This window comes from Astyanax mexicanus, chromosome 10 (genome assembly GCF_023375975.1).
Source record: "Astyanax mexicanus isolate ESR-SI-001 chromosome 10, AstMex3_surface, whole genome shotgun sequence".
Classification (NCBI taxonomy): domain Eukaryota; kingdom Metazoa; phylum Chordata; class Actinopteri; order Characiformes; family Acestrorhamphidae; genus Astyanax; species Astyanax mexicanus.
The window spans coordinates 35,235,644-35,252,770 of NC_064417.1; the positions used below are offsets into that span (position 1 = coordinate 35,235,644).

General features: G+C 34.1%; 1 protein-coding gene across 1 annotated transcript; it reads left to right on the top strand.

Annotated features, from left to right (window-relative positions):
* Positions 1–719: 719 nt before the first annotated feature.
* On the top strand, positions 720–7,837 carry tmem168b (transmembrane protein 168b). The gene is made up of 4 exons (XM_007252884.4): positions 720–2,924; positions 3,851–3,993; positions 4,122–4,396; positions 4,654–7,837. The coding sequence occupies exons 1-4, from the start codon at positions 1,791–1,793 to the stop codon at positions 5,199–5,201; spliced, it is 2,100 nt and encodes a 699-aa protein (XP_007252946.3). The 5' UTR covers positions 720–1,790; the 3' UTR covers positions 5,202–7,837.
* Positions 7,838–17,127: the final 9,290 nt, after the last annotated feature.

Genomic DNA, 17,127 nt, shown 5'->3' on the forward strand with positions numbered 1-17,127 from the left:
TGTCTGTATTTTGTGTTGTTCAACCAGTTTAATGCAAAACCTTGTATTTCCAGATTTCTCACAAATGCTACAAAATGATGCTTATAGTGGAACTTGAAAGTTTGTGGGCCCTTTATAATTTTCTAAATCTCTACATAATTTGTACCTTAACTTTGTCATATTCTACAAGTAGATGAAGATAACCAAAATAAAGCACAAATATTAGATCTGGTCATTTAAAAATATGTAAACCATTATGAAAGTTGTTTTAATAATTTCGCAAAACAGATACAAGGTTTGTACATCCAAATTTTTTTTTTTTAAATGACAGAAACGCACTTATACACACGCACAGCCCCTAAAGTATCATGTTAGAAATATTAAAACATCTAATACAAAATATAAATATACAAATAAAATATTATAACTTTTTTTAATGTAATCTTCCCTCAAGTTAATTAATCACTACATAATACATATTTCCCAATACTTAATAAATTAAGCTCTCCGTTTAACTACATTTTCCCCTCTAAATTATTATATAATTATTTCTGGCTCCAAAGATTATATTTCTACCGATTTTCTGCCTTGATATTCCTTATATAGCTGAGATCAATGTAGTTGTAAACAATTAACATGCCTATACAATGTACAATACATATTAACATTAATAATAGCCTCCATGGACCACCATAATTTAACACTGAAGTGAATGATTCCTCCGTGGGGGACTTTTTCAGCGCAGCTACAGGAACTGACACTGCCCGTGTCCCGGCAGGCTTTCCGTAGCTATTTACAGATGCGGGATAAACGGAGAGGAAAGTTTTGAAAGTAGTTCAGTGTGTGAAGGTTATTGACGGGGTTCTAAGCAGTCGATTATGTAAAAGATGTTTTTTGTGTTCCAGTATGGCCCTGCAGTCAGAAGCTGCTCAGACTGGGACACGAGTGAGGGTCCGGTCAACTTTCTGTCAGAGCCCAGCTCTAGCTAACGCTAACGCGAGCTAGCGGCTAATACCGGCAGCGGACTGAACGGAGTTATCGCTGATTTAGCGGCGGACACTGACTGTATTTATATGTAACGTTATTTACTATTTTCTCTGATTTAAACCGCATTTCAGAGGCTGTGGCTGCGTAGTTAATAAAGCAGGACAGAGTGTCGGTACAGTTTTAACACTTAAACTACTATAAGAAGCGAACCAGCTAGCTTAAGCTAGCTACTGTCACTGAAGGAAGATAATACGAGCTGTCAGGAGCTGGCTAACACAAGCTAACTATGCTAAGCTAGATTAACCTAACTGAATTAACTATCTGGGAGGCTACACTATTTATAAGATAGTTAGCTAGCTAGGTAACTAACTGTATGGATTGAGTTATTCCTGAGAAATGAAGATTATGCTACTTTGGAAAGTTATGGCACTTTAACTTGAGTCAGTTTTGAGAGTTCAGCTAACTAAAAGTGACCAGTGATTTAGCTAGCTAGCTTAGGTTAAACTATATATATGGCACTGGCTGTGTTGCTATACTCAGTTGCATTGTGTAATTAATTAAGTATGGCTGTTCTTATGTTTCCATGTTTCTCAGCCACCTAACTATATTAGTATATAGTCCATATGTACTGCACAGTGCTGTGAATTGTTTTTTGATTGTTTGAATACATTGAAAATAACTTTTTGATATAAATCCATAAACTCTCAGGAATAGAATAGTGGAGAGTTAAAAAACAAAACAATGACCACATAAATACCTGAGTAATTCAGATCTGCTATCAGTTTAAGTAAATTAACTGTTAAAGTTTAAAGTTAATTGCAGACATGTGCAGGCTTTTTCGATACTGTGTGAGCCATTCGCTCTATGCAGCGATGACCAGACTTGAGGAGATCAATAAAGGAGTCAGTTTATCGATGTCCGTTCGTTACCTGGGCTATTTGTCTACGATTAACTTGCTTGTGGCCATATGTCTAGGCCTTTATGTCCGCTGGGAGAAGACTGCACAGCCTGTGCTACTGGTCATTTTCATCCTGGGCCTGTTTGTCTTGGGCATGGCAAGCATCTTCTACTACTACTTTAGTATGGAGCGTATCAGCCTCTGCCTCTTCCACCTGTGGCTGGGCTTCTTGCTTGGCTTGCTGTGTTTTGTCAACGGGCCTTCCCTAGATGTAGATCTGAAGGAACAAGTCACCTGTTACATGCTGCTGGCCAGTGTGGTGATAAGAACTCTGTGGGCTTTGGTGGAGCGGTTGTTTGGCTGCACCAGGCACCGTCCTGCTCTGTTGAAGTCTGCTGAAGCCCTGGAGCTTACAGGCTTTGCCGTGGCCAGCACCACCCAAGTTGCACAAGACTCCTTGAGCTTGGCTGTGCTGGCATTGGCTGTGGCCACCCTGGTTGCAGACCTGCGTATGAAGTCTTTTCTGGCTCTTCCCAACCTGATATGCTTCTCTGTGGTCGCAGCACTCTTCTTCTTTAAGTCTTTGGGGGTGTCCACAAACCCCTACGCTCTGGCCTGCTTCCTCAGCCGGCTGGTCTGTGAGCCACTGCTGGACATCTACTTCAGTGGTCTTTCTGTGACTGAGCGCTGGGCCCACTTTTTGAGGAGAGGGGGTCTTTGGAGGCGCCTCACTCTTCTGCCCCTCCTGATCATTGAGGTGGCCTTTTTGGTGCTGTCAGCTTTCAAGATGGGCAATCTGGATCAGTGGTACATCATCCCCAGCTTTTCAGTCTCTGGTGTCTTCTGGATCATCTGCCACATGGTATTTCTGGTCACTCTTTGGGGCTTCCACAGCAAGCTGAGTGACTGCCAAAGGGCGTGTGTAGTTCAGAGGGCAGAACCTGGCAAGCTGGACAGGGTAATGGCCTCCAGAGGCATGCGACACTTCTGCCTCATCTCCAAACGTCTGGTGCTCTTCAGCCTTGTGTCTACAGTCCTCCTGGGAGCCCTGTCATGGCAGGTATGTTTGCTTGATATGGACAGATTACCGCAGTAAATATATTGCTACTTATTAAATATTGAAGAGCTAGTTGCGATACAGTTATTGTACTAATACACCGTATTATTATGCAAGTGATATTTTTCCTAAATGATCAATGCAAATGACCGTCAGCTCTGGGAGGCTATTCTAATATCCTGCAAAGAAACTTAAGCACGAACTGTCCAAAAACTCACAATTTCGATGGATGCAAGAATTGAGAGGATGGTATTAAAGAAGGGTCCTGTTAATATGTAACTTGGCCTATTAAGATGTATTTAATTAAAATAGCTTTTTAGTAAATGTGTCCACTTGTTTAATAAAATTGGATTTATGCTTAATGGGTCATGACTTATAATTATACTGACTCTCATTTGAATTGACCATTTAGGAAAATCAGAAAAAATCTCACTTGCATAATCATAGAGCAGGCCAATATTTAACTGTGATTGGTCAGGATTCTGAAGGCACCCTAAAGGCTGAACAGTTTGAGGATTTTTTTTGTAATAAAAAAACATTTAGAAGAGTGCACTGATATGGTGCTTGTGCTATGTACCCACAGTTAAGTAACTGGACATTTAGAAATGTACTTTAAGATATTTGGGGTTTATTTTGTTAGCTGTAAGTATTTTGTTAGCTATAGTTTTGCTATGTCTTGTATATATTGAAATAGCACTGGTAACACAATAATGTGACATGGTTAAAGACGGATGAACTCACTGATTGATTAGAGGGCACTTTTGCATATTGCAATTTCCTGCAATATGAATAGTGCTAAAGTTAGTGATTCATTGATAAAAAAATAAACTATATTTGGTTGCTTACTGCATAAAGAATTTGGTCACATCTAAAAAGACTTTTCTTTAATTAATTATTGTATTTAATCTCCTTTTTTTCCCCACTTCCAGCCATCCAACAGCCTGTTCATTAGTGTGTTTCTGCTGGTTCTGCCCCTTGAATCCCTTGCCTATGGACTCTTCCTTGAGCTTGGAAACAGCCTTGGAGGAACATCTGTGGGCTATGCAGTGGTCATCCCTACCAACTACTGCAGGTATGTACTGTACAAACCGCACCAAATCTCTCCCTCTTACTGCTATATCAGCTGTCTTAGTTTAACACGCACTGGATGTTCTGTGTCTGTACATTTTACACCTTCAACTCTCTCTTTCTTTTTTCTAGTCTGGATGGTCAGCCCACCTTGCTGCCCCCTGATCAGGTGCAGGAGCTGAATCTGCGCTCCACGGGAATGCTGAACAATGTACAGCGCTTCTTTTCCCACCACATGATTGAGACAAGCGGCTGTGACTACTCCACCAGTGGACTGACATTAAGTGCGATACAGGCCAAACTCCGCTCCTTTCTGGAGGCTCACACAGCTGATGGTCCACGCTATGACACCTATATTCTGTTCTACAGTGGCCACACACATCGTTCTGGAGAGTGGGCACTGGCAGGTTAGAGTGAGAAGGGTGTTTTATATTAATTAAGCATTAATTAAGTTATTTAAGTTGGATTTTTTTTTTTTAACATACCTTGGTATGTCCCTGTCTGTACCATTATGAGTGAATATACAGTATGGTGTTAGAGAGAGCCTCTAAGCTGCTAAACATTTATTTACTGATGATATGTGTATAGACAGAACAGTAATAACGGATAATTTAGTGTTTCTAAGGACAATCTTAAGAACTTCTGGTCTGTTTCCCTTCTTTAGGTGGAGATGTGCTTCGCCTAAATGAGATTGCGCAGCTCTGGAGAGAAAAGAATGCTGGCTACTGCTCTCGCCTCGTTCTGGTTCTGGACACTGAGAACTCCCTCCCATGGGTAAAGGAGGTGCGGAGGGTGCCGGAAGTTTACATAGCCGTACAGGGAGCAACAATGTTGAAATCTGTGGACCCAGAGGTCCAGGATGCCCCTCAACTTGGAGATTTCACCTCCCAATGGGTGGATTTCAACTGCAACCCCGACAGCCCTGTCCGCTGGGCAGAGCGGGGGCGAAGCGTCATGGCCACGTACGGACTCTCTAAACACTGGGGAGACTACAAGCTGCACCTGCCCACAGAACATGATGTTGCAAAGCACTGGAAGCTGCACTTTCCCCGTTTGACATACCCTGTGGTTCAGCTGGCCCATTGGTGTGGTGCTCTGAACCTATTCTGGCTGTGCGGTATCGGTCAGCGCTTTTTACGAAGGGTCAAACTCAACTGGTTTCCTCCAGCAGTGCTCGACACAGGCCAGGGCTTCAAGCTGGTCAGGTCGTAAAACAGATTACGTGCTGTCACTGTAAACAGTGTCAGAATTGGAACAGTTTATAGTACATGACATTGCTGTTGTTTCCATACCTTGTAGCTCAATTTGTCTCCAATTTGGCACAATAAAAATAAACCTTCAGCGAGATCCTACAATGTAATTATGAAATAAACATCGCAACAGAAAATGTAGATATTTCATGTCATAACTATACATAAAATAATACAAAAAAAAAATGCTGTTAAAGAGGCAGAAGAATGGTGTTGTGCAAAATAAAGCAACATCAGCAGTGAATACTGTCAAATACAAAGATACTATTAGTGCTTCCTAATGACACAAGTTTTCACTGTGGCTTAAGCCAAACATGAAGTGAAATTTGATTAACTTAATCAAATTCACAATTCAGTTGAGTCAGAAAGAGCATCCAGCCTAGTCTATACTGATGAAACACATTATACAAAACATGATATTTATTTGGCATGGTGTAATAAGGATATTTTCCTCATAATTACAAGATAATATATTGTTTACAGCATATTGCCTAATAACAAGACATTTTCTCATAATAACGATATTTATTTCATAATTATGATGTAACATCCCATAGTAATGACATGCTAAAAAAGGTTGTTTAAGTTTTGCTTTGCTCCAATGCACCTCTTGATGTCCTCATTCTCTACACAATTATAGCTTTCAAAACATTGTAGGAGACTGCAAATTAAAAGGAACATCATTGTTTTTAGTTTATCTTAACTGGTAGAGACATTCAGTATCATCTTTATCCTATTATACTCATCGCCAGTGGGAAAAACAGCCCTGAGCTGCAAGTGATTTGACTAAAGAAGCATGAAGACCAAAGTTATTGTTTATTAGAACACACTGATTTGATAAAATCCTGAGCCTGAGAATTTGGCAAAAATAATTAATAATTATAAAATAAATAAATAAATATATTTAGTCTAAATATATTTAAATATTTAATGTGAAACAAAATTATTTTTAAATATAAAACCATGTCAGCGATCCCAAAGTGTTTAACAGTAATGCGTAAGGCTTTTTTTTTTGCTTTTGTTTATTTACCATGTGCAAAACCCTTGAGATGAACCAAGAAATTTAAATGATTCAAAGTTACTAAACGTTTGTAACAGAAAAAACTTTTTAAATACTCTACTTTTTTTTTTAGAAAATAGCTTTTTTTTTTCTTTTTTTGTGGAGATACAAGTTTTTGTTACGACAGCAATGAAAGTTTGTCTGATTGGTGACCTTCAGAAGTGGCAGCTTTTAGTTTCAGTGACCTTGGCGTTGTAATTGTATTTGATCTCAGGAGTGAAGGGAACCCGTGCGTGCGTGTGTGTGTATATATGTATGACTGAACTAATCTAAAATGAACAAATTAATGAATGACAAAATGGGAATCCAAGCTAATGGTCATTGTCACAGAGCAAACTGTGTGTGTTATTGTCAGAGGTGCCAAATCCAGGTCCAGTACTTCAGGCAGTTGGAACAAAATGCTAGGGGCGGATTTACAGAGAGCATGGCTTTTTTACTTTCTGGACATAGATTGAAGACATGATCACCAGCACTTGTTTATGTGATGTTAAGTGGTTACAATGTGCCATGCAAAAAGCACTATATTTGATTTCATTATTTTTCATATTTGTCTAATTTTCCTGTTACACAGTTTAAAACTGCTACTGTTCCTTTTAACACTCATTCAATGTTTGGGTTTTTGACTTTATAAATCTTCATAAAGACTTACAAGTACATCAAGTCTGGATATGAAGATTGTCAAAATTGTGCAACAATGTCATCTGTATCATCCATCACTCTTATACATATGAACTGCTCAGCTGGTCATGAATTACGATCTCTGACACCCTATAGCTTTAAAAATATAAAGGTTGAGTCACTTCAGGTTATAGGACATTGAGGTCCTAAAATGACATGAGTCTTTTTTTTTTAACTAGATGTTGATATATTTATATTGAAGCATTTTGATAATAATATGTTTTTACATAGTATTTTCCCCTTTGTGAAGTTTGATGTTGATGCTTTACCTCACCAGAGTTTAGCTTTTTAAAATAATGTAGTAACACTGTGCTTTTTCCTATTGAAAATGCGGCAGGACCAAACCAAGATAACGTTTTAACCAGCTATTTTTGTCTCATTTGATAATCTGTACATATCCCGGTACACTGTAATGATTACGAGTTACAGCAGATATGATCTGTGGTTGACAGGGAGTCACACCTGTAGGTGTATAGGAACAGTTTTCAGGATTTTCTGCCTAAGAAAGATTCTCTGTAGGAAATCCAGTTTATCCTTGAAGTAGATTTAGTGTGCAAAAGGTGGCATGTACAGTATGGTAAACTATACAATCATAATCCCCTCCAAAACAAGTGCCTTGTTATGGCTTAGACTTCACTAAGTGGCCTTTCTGAGTTACTGACTACTGTGTATGAAACTAATTTGTATCTGTTGGCTGACTTGAACTTGGCAATGTAATATATATATATGCAAGAAATGTGATTATCCAGGCTGCTCTAGCGTGATGTTGACCAGAGTAAAATGGTGTTTACTCACATGCATGACGTCAACTTTACTGAAAATGATTTTTTTTTTCCAAAAATAAAAAAAACACTCCTTTCCCTGCAGGGCTGAGTCCTTTATTTATCACAGGTACAGCATGTCATGAAATAGATGTACATGTTTTATTATCAAGTAAATATGTGTTTTGGCTTTTGCTTTGGTTTTAAATGTGATATGGTATATTTTTCAATATATTTTTCAATTTACAAGTCACATGGAAGCTAAAGAATCCTACACTGATGTGAGGCATTCACTGCAGGTGGTAATGCTTTTAATATTTTCAAGAGGTTTAACTAGTGATAGCTTTTAGGTCACTGTCCTGATTTTGGCTTCTTCCTTTAGTGCTTTTAAGTTACCCTTTAAATGCGTTGTTGGCTCTAGTCTGTAATGGCCCAGTTTGTTTTATCAAAGCAGTATTTTTGGCTTAGCATGGATATGTGTTCTCTTCCAGAGCTTTAGCTTTCTGGTTAAAACACTGTATTCTCCAGAAGTAGCCATTCACCACTTATTACTTTATTACTTATAAATTGTTAGACATCAAATGGCTTTCACTACTGGACAACGTAGAGTGTACGTAGACTGTATAACTGAAGTGAGTAACTGAAATACATTTGGGAACAGTTGCAGGTTTTTGAAAACCTTTTTAGCTCTGTGGTGGAAATGCCACATTTTTTTCCATAAAGGGACAACAGTGAAAATACAATAAAAATAACTAAAAGCTCACAAAACATGATATTGGTTACTATAAATATTTTGCAGTCACTGGTGCGCATTCCAAGAGAGTTTCCTATTTTAAAAAATTCCAAGCAGACAAGAATTTTGTCTTTTTTAAATTACATTATATATTATCTTGTATCTTGAATTAACATGGTTGTGCTCTTCCACAAACAATAATATTAATAATTTTTATTTAAATGTGCCTTTCTCAACTTCATGCATAGTGCATTCGTATTCGTGCATAGAACAGGCTATAAGAATATGATACAATATATAGGCTTACATATTTAATGTAAGTAATGTTTCATATAAAGTTCTTTTTACCAAATAACAAACCTGTGGAATATAATTAAGAGGAAGATGGATGATCACAAGGCATCAAACCAAGCTGAACTGCTTGAATTTTTGCAGCAGGTGTGGCATAAATTGACCCAAAAGCATTGTGTAAGACTGGTGGAAGAGAACATGCCAAGATGCAAAAACATTGATTAAAAACCAGGTTTATTCAACCAAATATTGATTTCTGAACTCTTAAAACTTTATGAATATGAACTTGTTTTCTTTGCATTATTTGAGGTCTGAAAGAGCTGCATTATTTTGTCTTTTCAGCCATTTCACGTTTTCTGCAAATAAATGCTCTAAATGACAATATTTTTATTTGTAATTTGGGAAAAATGCTGTCCATAGTTAATAGAATAAAACATCAATGATCATTTTACTCATATACCTACATATACATATAAATAGCAAAATCAGATAAACTGATTTAGAAACTGAAGTGGCCTCTTGATTTTTTCCAGAGCTGTATATATGAAACCATGGCGTTGACTCAATGTTGAATCAAAGTAAAGTTGATGTGCACAAATGAATCAATTCTGATGTTAGAGATCGACATTGTTTCAATGCATTAGTTATGGAAAAATAAACCTTGATTTTACATCATTTCGCGATCTGTGTTGGAAGCAGTGGCTTTTACCATAGGCGTAGGAACCGGGGGGGATGGGTGGGACATGTCCCACCCAATATTGGAAACAGGTGAATTTGTCCCCCCCAAAAATGATATCAGTTCGCTCAGGTCAGCTGTACTATTAATGAGGAGACAGACCGGACCAATCACGGAGCCGGTTCAGGTATTAAGTCACGCCTCTCAGTAGAAACAGCCAATCAGCTTGCTGGTTTTGCGGCGCGCGGAGCAGAGGCAGTTTGCTGTTGGGGAGGCCCCGCCCCCTCGCTGTGAGATTTAGCAGCGGGATCGGGCTGCAGCAGCTTCATCTGATTTTAAAACAGATCTGGATATACGGAGATTTTACTGAAAGAAAGGTAACGGCAGGCTAACCACTTCAACTGTGATGATATGTTTCTGATAGCTGGTTAAAAATACACGTCTCTGAATCAGCACACAGTTTAAACCCACTGTGATTAATAAACTGCAGCTGTGTTAGTGTGTAAGCTTATCTTTGGAATTAGCTAGATTGGGAGTCAGGGTTAAAGGAAAAAAATAAAATATATATGTAATGTTTCCCTGTACCTGACCAGCTAATCACTTTAATTTTCAAACTGTTTATTCATTTAGGATTACAGGACTTACTGTGAGCTATAATGAACGAAAATTGATTTAACTAACTAGTTAGCTAGAAGCTGGATGTAGATGATCGCCAGAATTTCGTACAGTACTTTAAGTTGGTAGTTTAAAGCAGTTACTTAACCCCGATCACTGCCCTAAACTAGTGTTTTCCACCTGATCAGCTAATAAACAGTCATTTACTGAGTTTACCTGTTAAAATCCTTTAGCCCCCTATGGAGCCTAAATTAATACTGCGGTCAAGCCAGCCCCCACTTCAAAACGCTTGGTCAAACTAGCCCCCACGCTGTTTCTTAGAGCGCGCATACACTGAACATTTCGGCAAGCGTGAGAAGGAACACATTTCAAAATAAAAGTCCCCCCCTTAATATCACGACATTATGCTATGGAGTGGTATTAAAAGGAATCCACATGATATCACATGTTATGTCTGATATCACATGTCAATTTCAGGTAGTCCTGGTAGTACACAAAATAAAAGCCCTGTAAATTATAACAATTATGTTAATTAAATAATAATAATACTAATAATACTACTACTAATAATAATACTTGTATGTGTCACTCACTTAATAGCAGGGCATTATAATGTGTCATTTCAAAATAAAAGCCCTTTAAATTTTACACAATGTTTAGACTGTTATTAAAATAAATCTGTCTCATATCACAGTTCAATTTCAGGTAGTCCTGATAGTACACTACTTGTATGTGTCACTCACTTAAAATCAGAACATTTTGATGTGTCATTTCAAAATAAAGGCCCTTTAAATTATAAAAATATTTTATTTCAACACAATGTTTAGACTGTTATTAAAATAAATCTGTCTGATATCACAGGTCAATTTCATATAGTTCTGATAGTACACAACTTGTATGTTTCACTCAACTAATATCAGAACATTTTGATGTGTCATTTCAAAATAAGGGCCATTTAAATTGTAACATTTATGTAATTTTACACAATGTTTAGACTGTTATTAAAAGAAATCTGTCTGATATCACAGTTCAATTTCAGATAGTCCTGATAGTACACTACTTGTATGTGCCACTCACTTAAAATCAGAACAATTTGATGTGTCATTTCAAAATAAAGGCCCTTTAAATTATAACAATATTTTATTTCAACACAATGTTTAGACTGTTATTAAAAGAAATCTGTCTGATATCACAGCTCAATTTTATATAGCCCTAATAGTACACCACTTGTATGTTTCACTCACTTAAAATCAGAACATTTTGATGTGTCATTTCAAAATAAGGGCCATTTAAATTGTAACATTTATGTAATTTTACACAATGTTTAGACTGTTATTAAAAGAAATCTGTCTGATATCACAGTTCAATTTCAGATAGTCCTGATAGTACACTACTTGTATGTGTCACTCACTTAAAATCAGAACATTTTGATGTGTCATTTCAAAATAAAGGCCCTTTAAATTATAAAAATATTTTATTTCAACACAATGTTTAGACTGTTATTAAAATAAATCTGTCTGATATCACAGGTCAATTTCATATAGTTCTGATAGTACACAACTTGTATGTTTCACTCAACTAATATCAGAACATTTTGATGTGTCATTTCAAAATAAGGGCCATTTAAATTGTAACATTTATGTAATTTTACACAATGTTTAGACTGTTATTAAAAGAAATCTGTCTGATATCACAGTTCAATTTCAGATAGTCCTGATAGTACACTACTTGTATGTGCCACTCACTTAAAATCAGAACAATTTGATGTGTCATTTCAAAATAAAGGCCCTTTAAATTATAACAATATTTTATTTCAACACAATGTTTAGACTGTTATTAAAAGAAATCTGTCTGATATCACAGCTCAATTTTATATAGCCCTAATAGTACACCACTTGTATGTTTCACTCACTTAAAATCAGAACATTTTGATGTGTCATTTCAAAATAAGGGCCATTTAAATTGTAACATTTATGTAATTTTACACAATGTTTAGACTGTTATTAAAAGAAATCTGTCTGATATCACAGTTCAATTTCAGATAGTCCTGATAGTACACTACTTGTATGTGTCACTCACTTAAAATCAGAACATTTTGATGTGTCATTTCAAAATAAAGGCCCTTTAAATTGTAACATTTATGTAATTTTACACAATGTTTAGACTGTTATTAAAAACAATCTGTGTGATATCACAGTTCAATTTCATATAGTCCTGATAGTACACTACTTGTATGTGTCACTCACTTAATATCAGAACATTTTGATGTGTCATTTCAAAATAAAGGCTCTTTAAATTGTAACGTTTATGTAATTTTACACAATGTTTAGACTGTTATTAAAAGGAATCTGTCTGATATCACAGGTCAGTATCATATAGTCCTGATAGTATACTACTTGTATGTGTCACTCACTTAATAACAGAACATTTTGATGTGTCATTTCAAAATAAAGGCCTTTTAAATTATAACAATATTTTTATTTTATTTTAAGTTTTGACTGTTATTAAAATAAATCTGTGTGATATCACAGGTCAATTTCATATTTCATTTCATAATTTAAAGGGCCTTTATTTTGAAATGACACATCAAAATGTTCTGATATTAAGTGAGTGAAACATACAAGTAGTGTACTATCAGGACTATATGAAATTGACCTGTGATATCAGACAGATTTCTTTTAATAACAGTCTAAACATTGTGTTGAAATAAAATATTGTTATAATTTAAATGGCCCTTATTTTGAAATAACACATACAATTTTTTGATATTAAGTGAGTGAAACATACAAGTAGTATACTATCAGGACTATATGAAATTCAACTGTGATATTAGACAGATTTATTTTAAGAACAGTCTAAACATTGTGTAAAATTACATAAATGTTACAATTTAAAGGGCATTTATTTTGAAATGACACATCAAAATGTTCTGATAGTAATTGAGTGAAACATACAAGTAGTGTACTATCAGGACTATCTGAAATTGAACTGTGATATCAGACAGATTTCTTTTAATAACAGTCTAAACATTGTGTAAAATTACATAAATGTTATAATTTAAAGGGCCTTTATTTTGAAATGACACATCAAAATGTTCTGATTTTAAGTGAGTGAAACATACAAGTGGTGTACTATCAGGGCTATATAAAATTGAGCTGTGATATCAGACAGATTTCTTTTAATAACAGTCTAAACATTGTGTAAAATTACATAAATGTTATCATTTAAAGGGCCTTTATTTTGAAATGACAAATCAAAATGTTCTGATTTTAAGTGAGTGAAATATACAAGTAGTGTACTATCAGGACTATATGAAATTGACCTGTGATATCAGACAGATTCCTTTTAATAACAGTCTAAACATTGTGTTGAAATAAAATATTGTTATAATTTAAAGGGCCTTTATTTTGAAATGACACATCAAAATGTTCTGATTTTAAGTGAGTGAAACATGCAAGTAGTGTACTATCAGGACTATATGAAATTGAACTGTGATATCAGACAGATTTCTTTTAATAACAGTCTAAACATTGTGTTGAAATAAAATATTTTTATAATTTAAAGGGCCTTTATTTTGAAATGACACATCAAAATGTTCTGATATTAAGTGAGTGACACATACAAGTAGTGTACTATCAGGACTATCTGAAATTGAACTGTGATATCAGACAGATTTCTTTTAATAACAGTCTAAACATTGTGTAAAATTACATAAATGTTATAATTTAAAGGGCCTTTATTTTGAAATGACACATCAAAATGTTCTGATTTTAAGTGAGTGAAATATACAAGTAGTGTACTATCAGGACTATATGAGATTGACCTGTGATATCAGACAGATTCCTTTTAATAACAGTCTAAACATTGTGTAAAATTACATAAATGTTACAATTTAAAGGTCTTTTATTTTAAAATGACACATCAAAATGTTCTGATAGTAATTGAGTGAAACATACAAGTAGTGTACTATCAGGACTATCTGAAATTGAACTGTGATATCAGACAGATTTCTTTTAATAACAGTCTAAACATTGTGTAAAATTACATAAATGTTACAATTTAAAGGGCTTTTATTTTAAAATGACACATCAAAATGTTCTGATAGTAATTGAGTGAAACATACAAGTAGTGTACTATCAGGACTATATGAAATTGAACTGTGTTATCAGACAGATTTCTTTTAATAACAGTCTAAACATTGTGTAAAATTACATAAATGTTACAATTTAAAGGGCCCTTATTTTGAAATGACACATCAAAATGTTCTGTTATTAAGTGAGTGACACATACAAGTAGTGTACTATCAGGACTATATGAAATTGAACTGTGATATCAGACAGATTTCTTTTAATAACAGTCTAAACATTGTGTAAAATTACATAAATGTTACAATTTAAAGGGCTTTTATTTTAAAATGACACATCAAAATGTTCTGATAGTAATTGAGTGAAACATACAAGTAGTGTACTATCAGGACTATAGGAAATTGAACTGTGATATCAGACAGATTTCTTTTAATAACAGTCTAAACATTGTGTAAAATTACATAAATGTTACAATTTAAAGGGCTTTTATTTTAAAATGACACATCAAAATGTTCTGATAGTAATTGAGTGAAACATACAAGTAGTGTACTATCAGGACTATATGAAATTGAACTGTGATATCAGACAGATTTCTTTTAATAACAGTCTAAACATTGTGTTGAAATAAAATATTGTTATAATTTAAAGGGCCTTTATTTTGAAATGACACATCAAAATGTTCTGATTTTAAGTGAGTGACACATACAAGTAGTGTACTATCAGGACTATCTGAAATTGAACTGTGATATCAGACAGATTTATTTTAATAACAGTCTAAACATTGTGTAAAATTACATAAATGTTACAATTTAAAGGGCTTTTATTTTAAAATGACACATCAAAATGTTCTGATAGTAATTGAGTGAAACATACAATTGGTGTACTATCAGGACTATATGAAATTGACCCGTGATATCAGACAGATTTTTTTTTAATAACAGTCTAAACATTGTGTTGAAATAAAATGTTTTTATAATTTAAAGGGCCTTTATTTTGAAATGACACATCAAAATGTTCTGATTTTAAGTGAGTGAAACATGCAAGTAGTGTACTATCAGGACTATATGAAATTGAACTGTGATATCAGACAGATTTCTTTTAATAACAGTCTAAACATTGTGTAAAATTACATAAATGTTACAATTTAAATGGCCCTTATTTTGAAATGACACATCAAAATGTTCTGATTTTAAGTGAGTGAAACATACAAGTGGTGTACTATCAGGGCTATATGAAATTGACCTGTGATATCAGACAGATTTTTTTTAATAACAGTCTAAACATTGTGTTGAAATAAAATATTTTTATAATTTAAAGGGCCTTTATTTTGAAATGACACATCAAAATGTTCTGATATTAAGTGAGTGACACATACAAGTAGTGTACTATCAGGACTATCTGAAATTGAACTGTGATATCAGACAGATTTCTTTTAATAACAGTCTAAACATTGTGTAAAATTACATAAATGTTATAATTTAAAGGGCCTTTATTTTGAAATGACACATCAAAATGTTCTGATTTTAAGTGAGTGAAATATACAAGTAGTGTACTATCAGGACTATATGAGATTGACCTGTGATATCAGACAGATTTATTTTAAGAACAGTCTAAACATTGTGTAAAATTACATAAATGTTACAATTTAAAGGTCTTTTATTTTAAAATGACACATCAAAATGTTCTGATAGTAATTGAGTGAAACATACAAGTAGTGTACTATCAGGACTATATGAAATTGAACTGTGATATCAGACAGATTTCTTTTAATAACAGTCTAAACATTGTGTAAAATTACATAAATGTTACAATTTAAAGGGCTTTTATTTTAAAATGACACATCAAAATGTTCTGATAGTAATTGAGTGAAACATACAAGTAGTGTACTATCAGGACTATATGAAATTGAACTGTGTTATCAGACAGATTTCTTTTAATAACAGTCTAAACATTGTGTAAAATTACATAAATGTTACAATTTAAAGGGCCCTTATTTTGAAATGACACATCAAAATGTTCTGTTATTAAGTGAGTGACACATACAAGTAGTGTACTATCAGGACTATATGAAATTGAACTGTGATATCAGACAGATTTATTTTAAGAACAGTCTAAATATTGTGTAAAATTACATAAATGTTATAATTTAAAGGGCCTTTATTTTAAAATGACACATCAAAATGTTCTGATAGTAATTGAGTGAAACATACAAGTAGTGTACTATCAGGACTATCTGAAATTGACCTGTGATATCAGACAGATTTCTTTTAAGAACAGTCTAAATATTGTGTAAAATTACATAAATGTTATAATTTAAAGGGCCTTTATTTTAAAATGACACATCAAAATGTTCTGATAGTAATTGAGTGAAACATACAAGTAGTGTACTATCAGGACTATCTGAAATTGACCTGTGATATCAGACAGATTTCTTTTAATAACAGTCTAAACATTGTGTAAAATTACATAAATGTTACAATTTAAATGGCCCTTATTTTGAAATGACACATCAAAATGTTCCGATTTTAAGTGAGTGAAACATACAAGTAGTGTACTATCAGGACTATATGAAATTGAACTGTGATATCAGACAGATTTCTTTTAATAACAGTCTAAACATTGTGTAAAATTACATAAATGTTACAATTTAAAGGGCTTTTATTTTAAAATGACACATCAAAATGTTCTGATTTTAAGTGAGTGACACATACAAGTAGTGTACTATCAGGACTATCTGAAATTGAACTGTGATATCAGACAGATTTCTTTTATTAACAGTCTAAACAAATTACATAAATGTTACAATTTAAAGGGCCTTTATTTTGAAATGACACATTATAATGCCCTGCTATTAAGTGAGTGACACATACAAGTATTATTAGTAGTAGTAGTAGTATTGTTAGTATTATTATTATTAGTATTATTATTATTTAATTAACATAATTGTTATAATTTACAGGGCTTTTATTTTGTGTACTACCAGGACTAC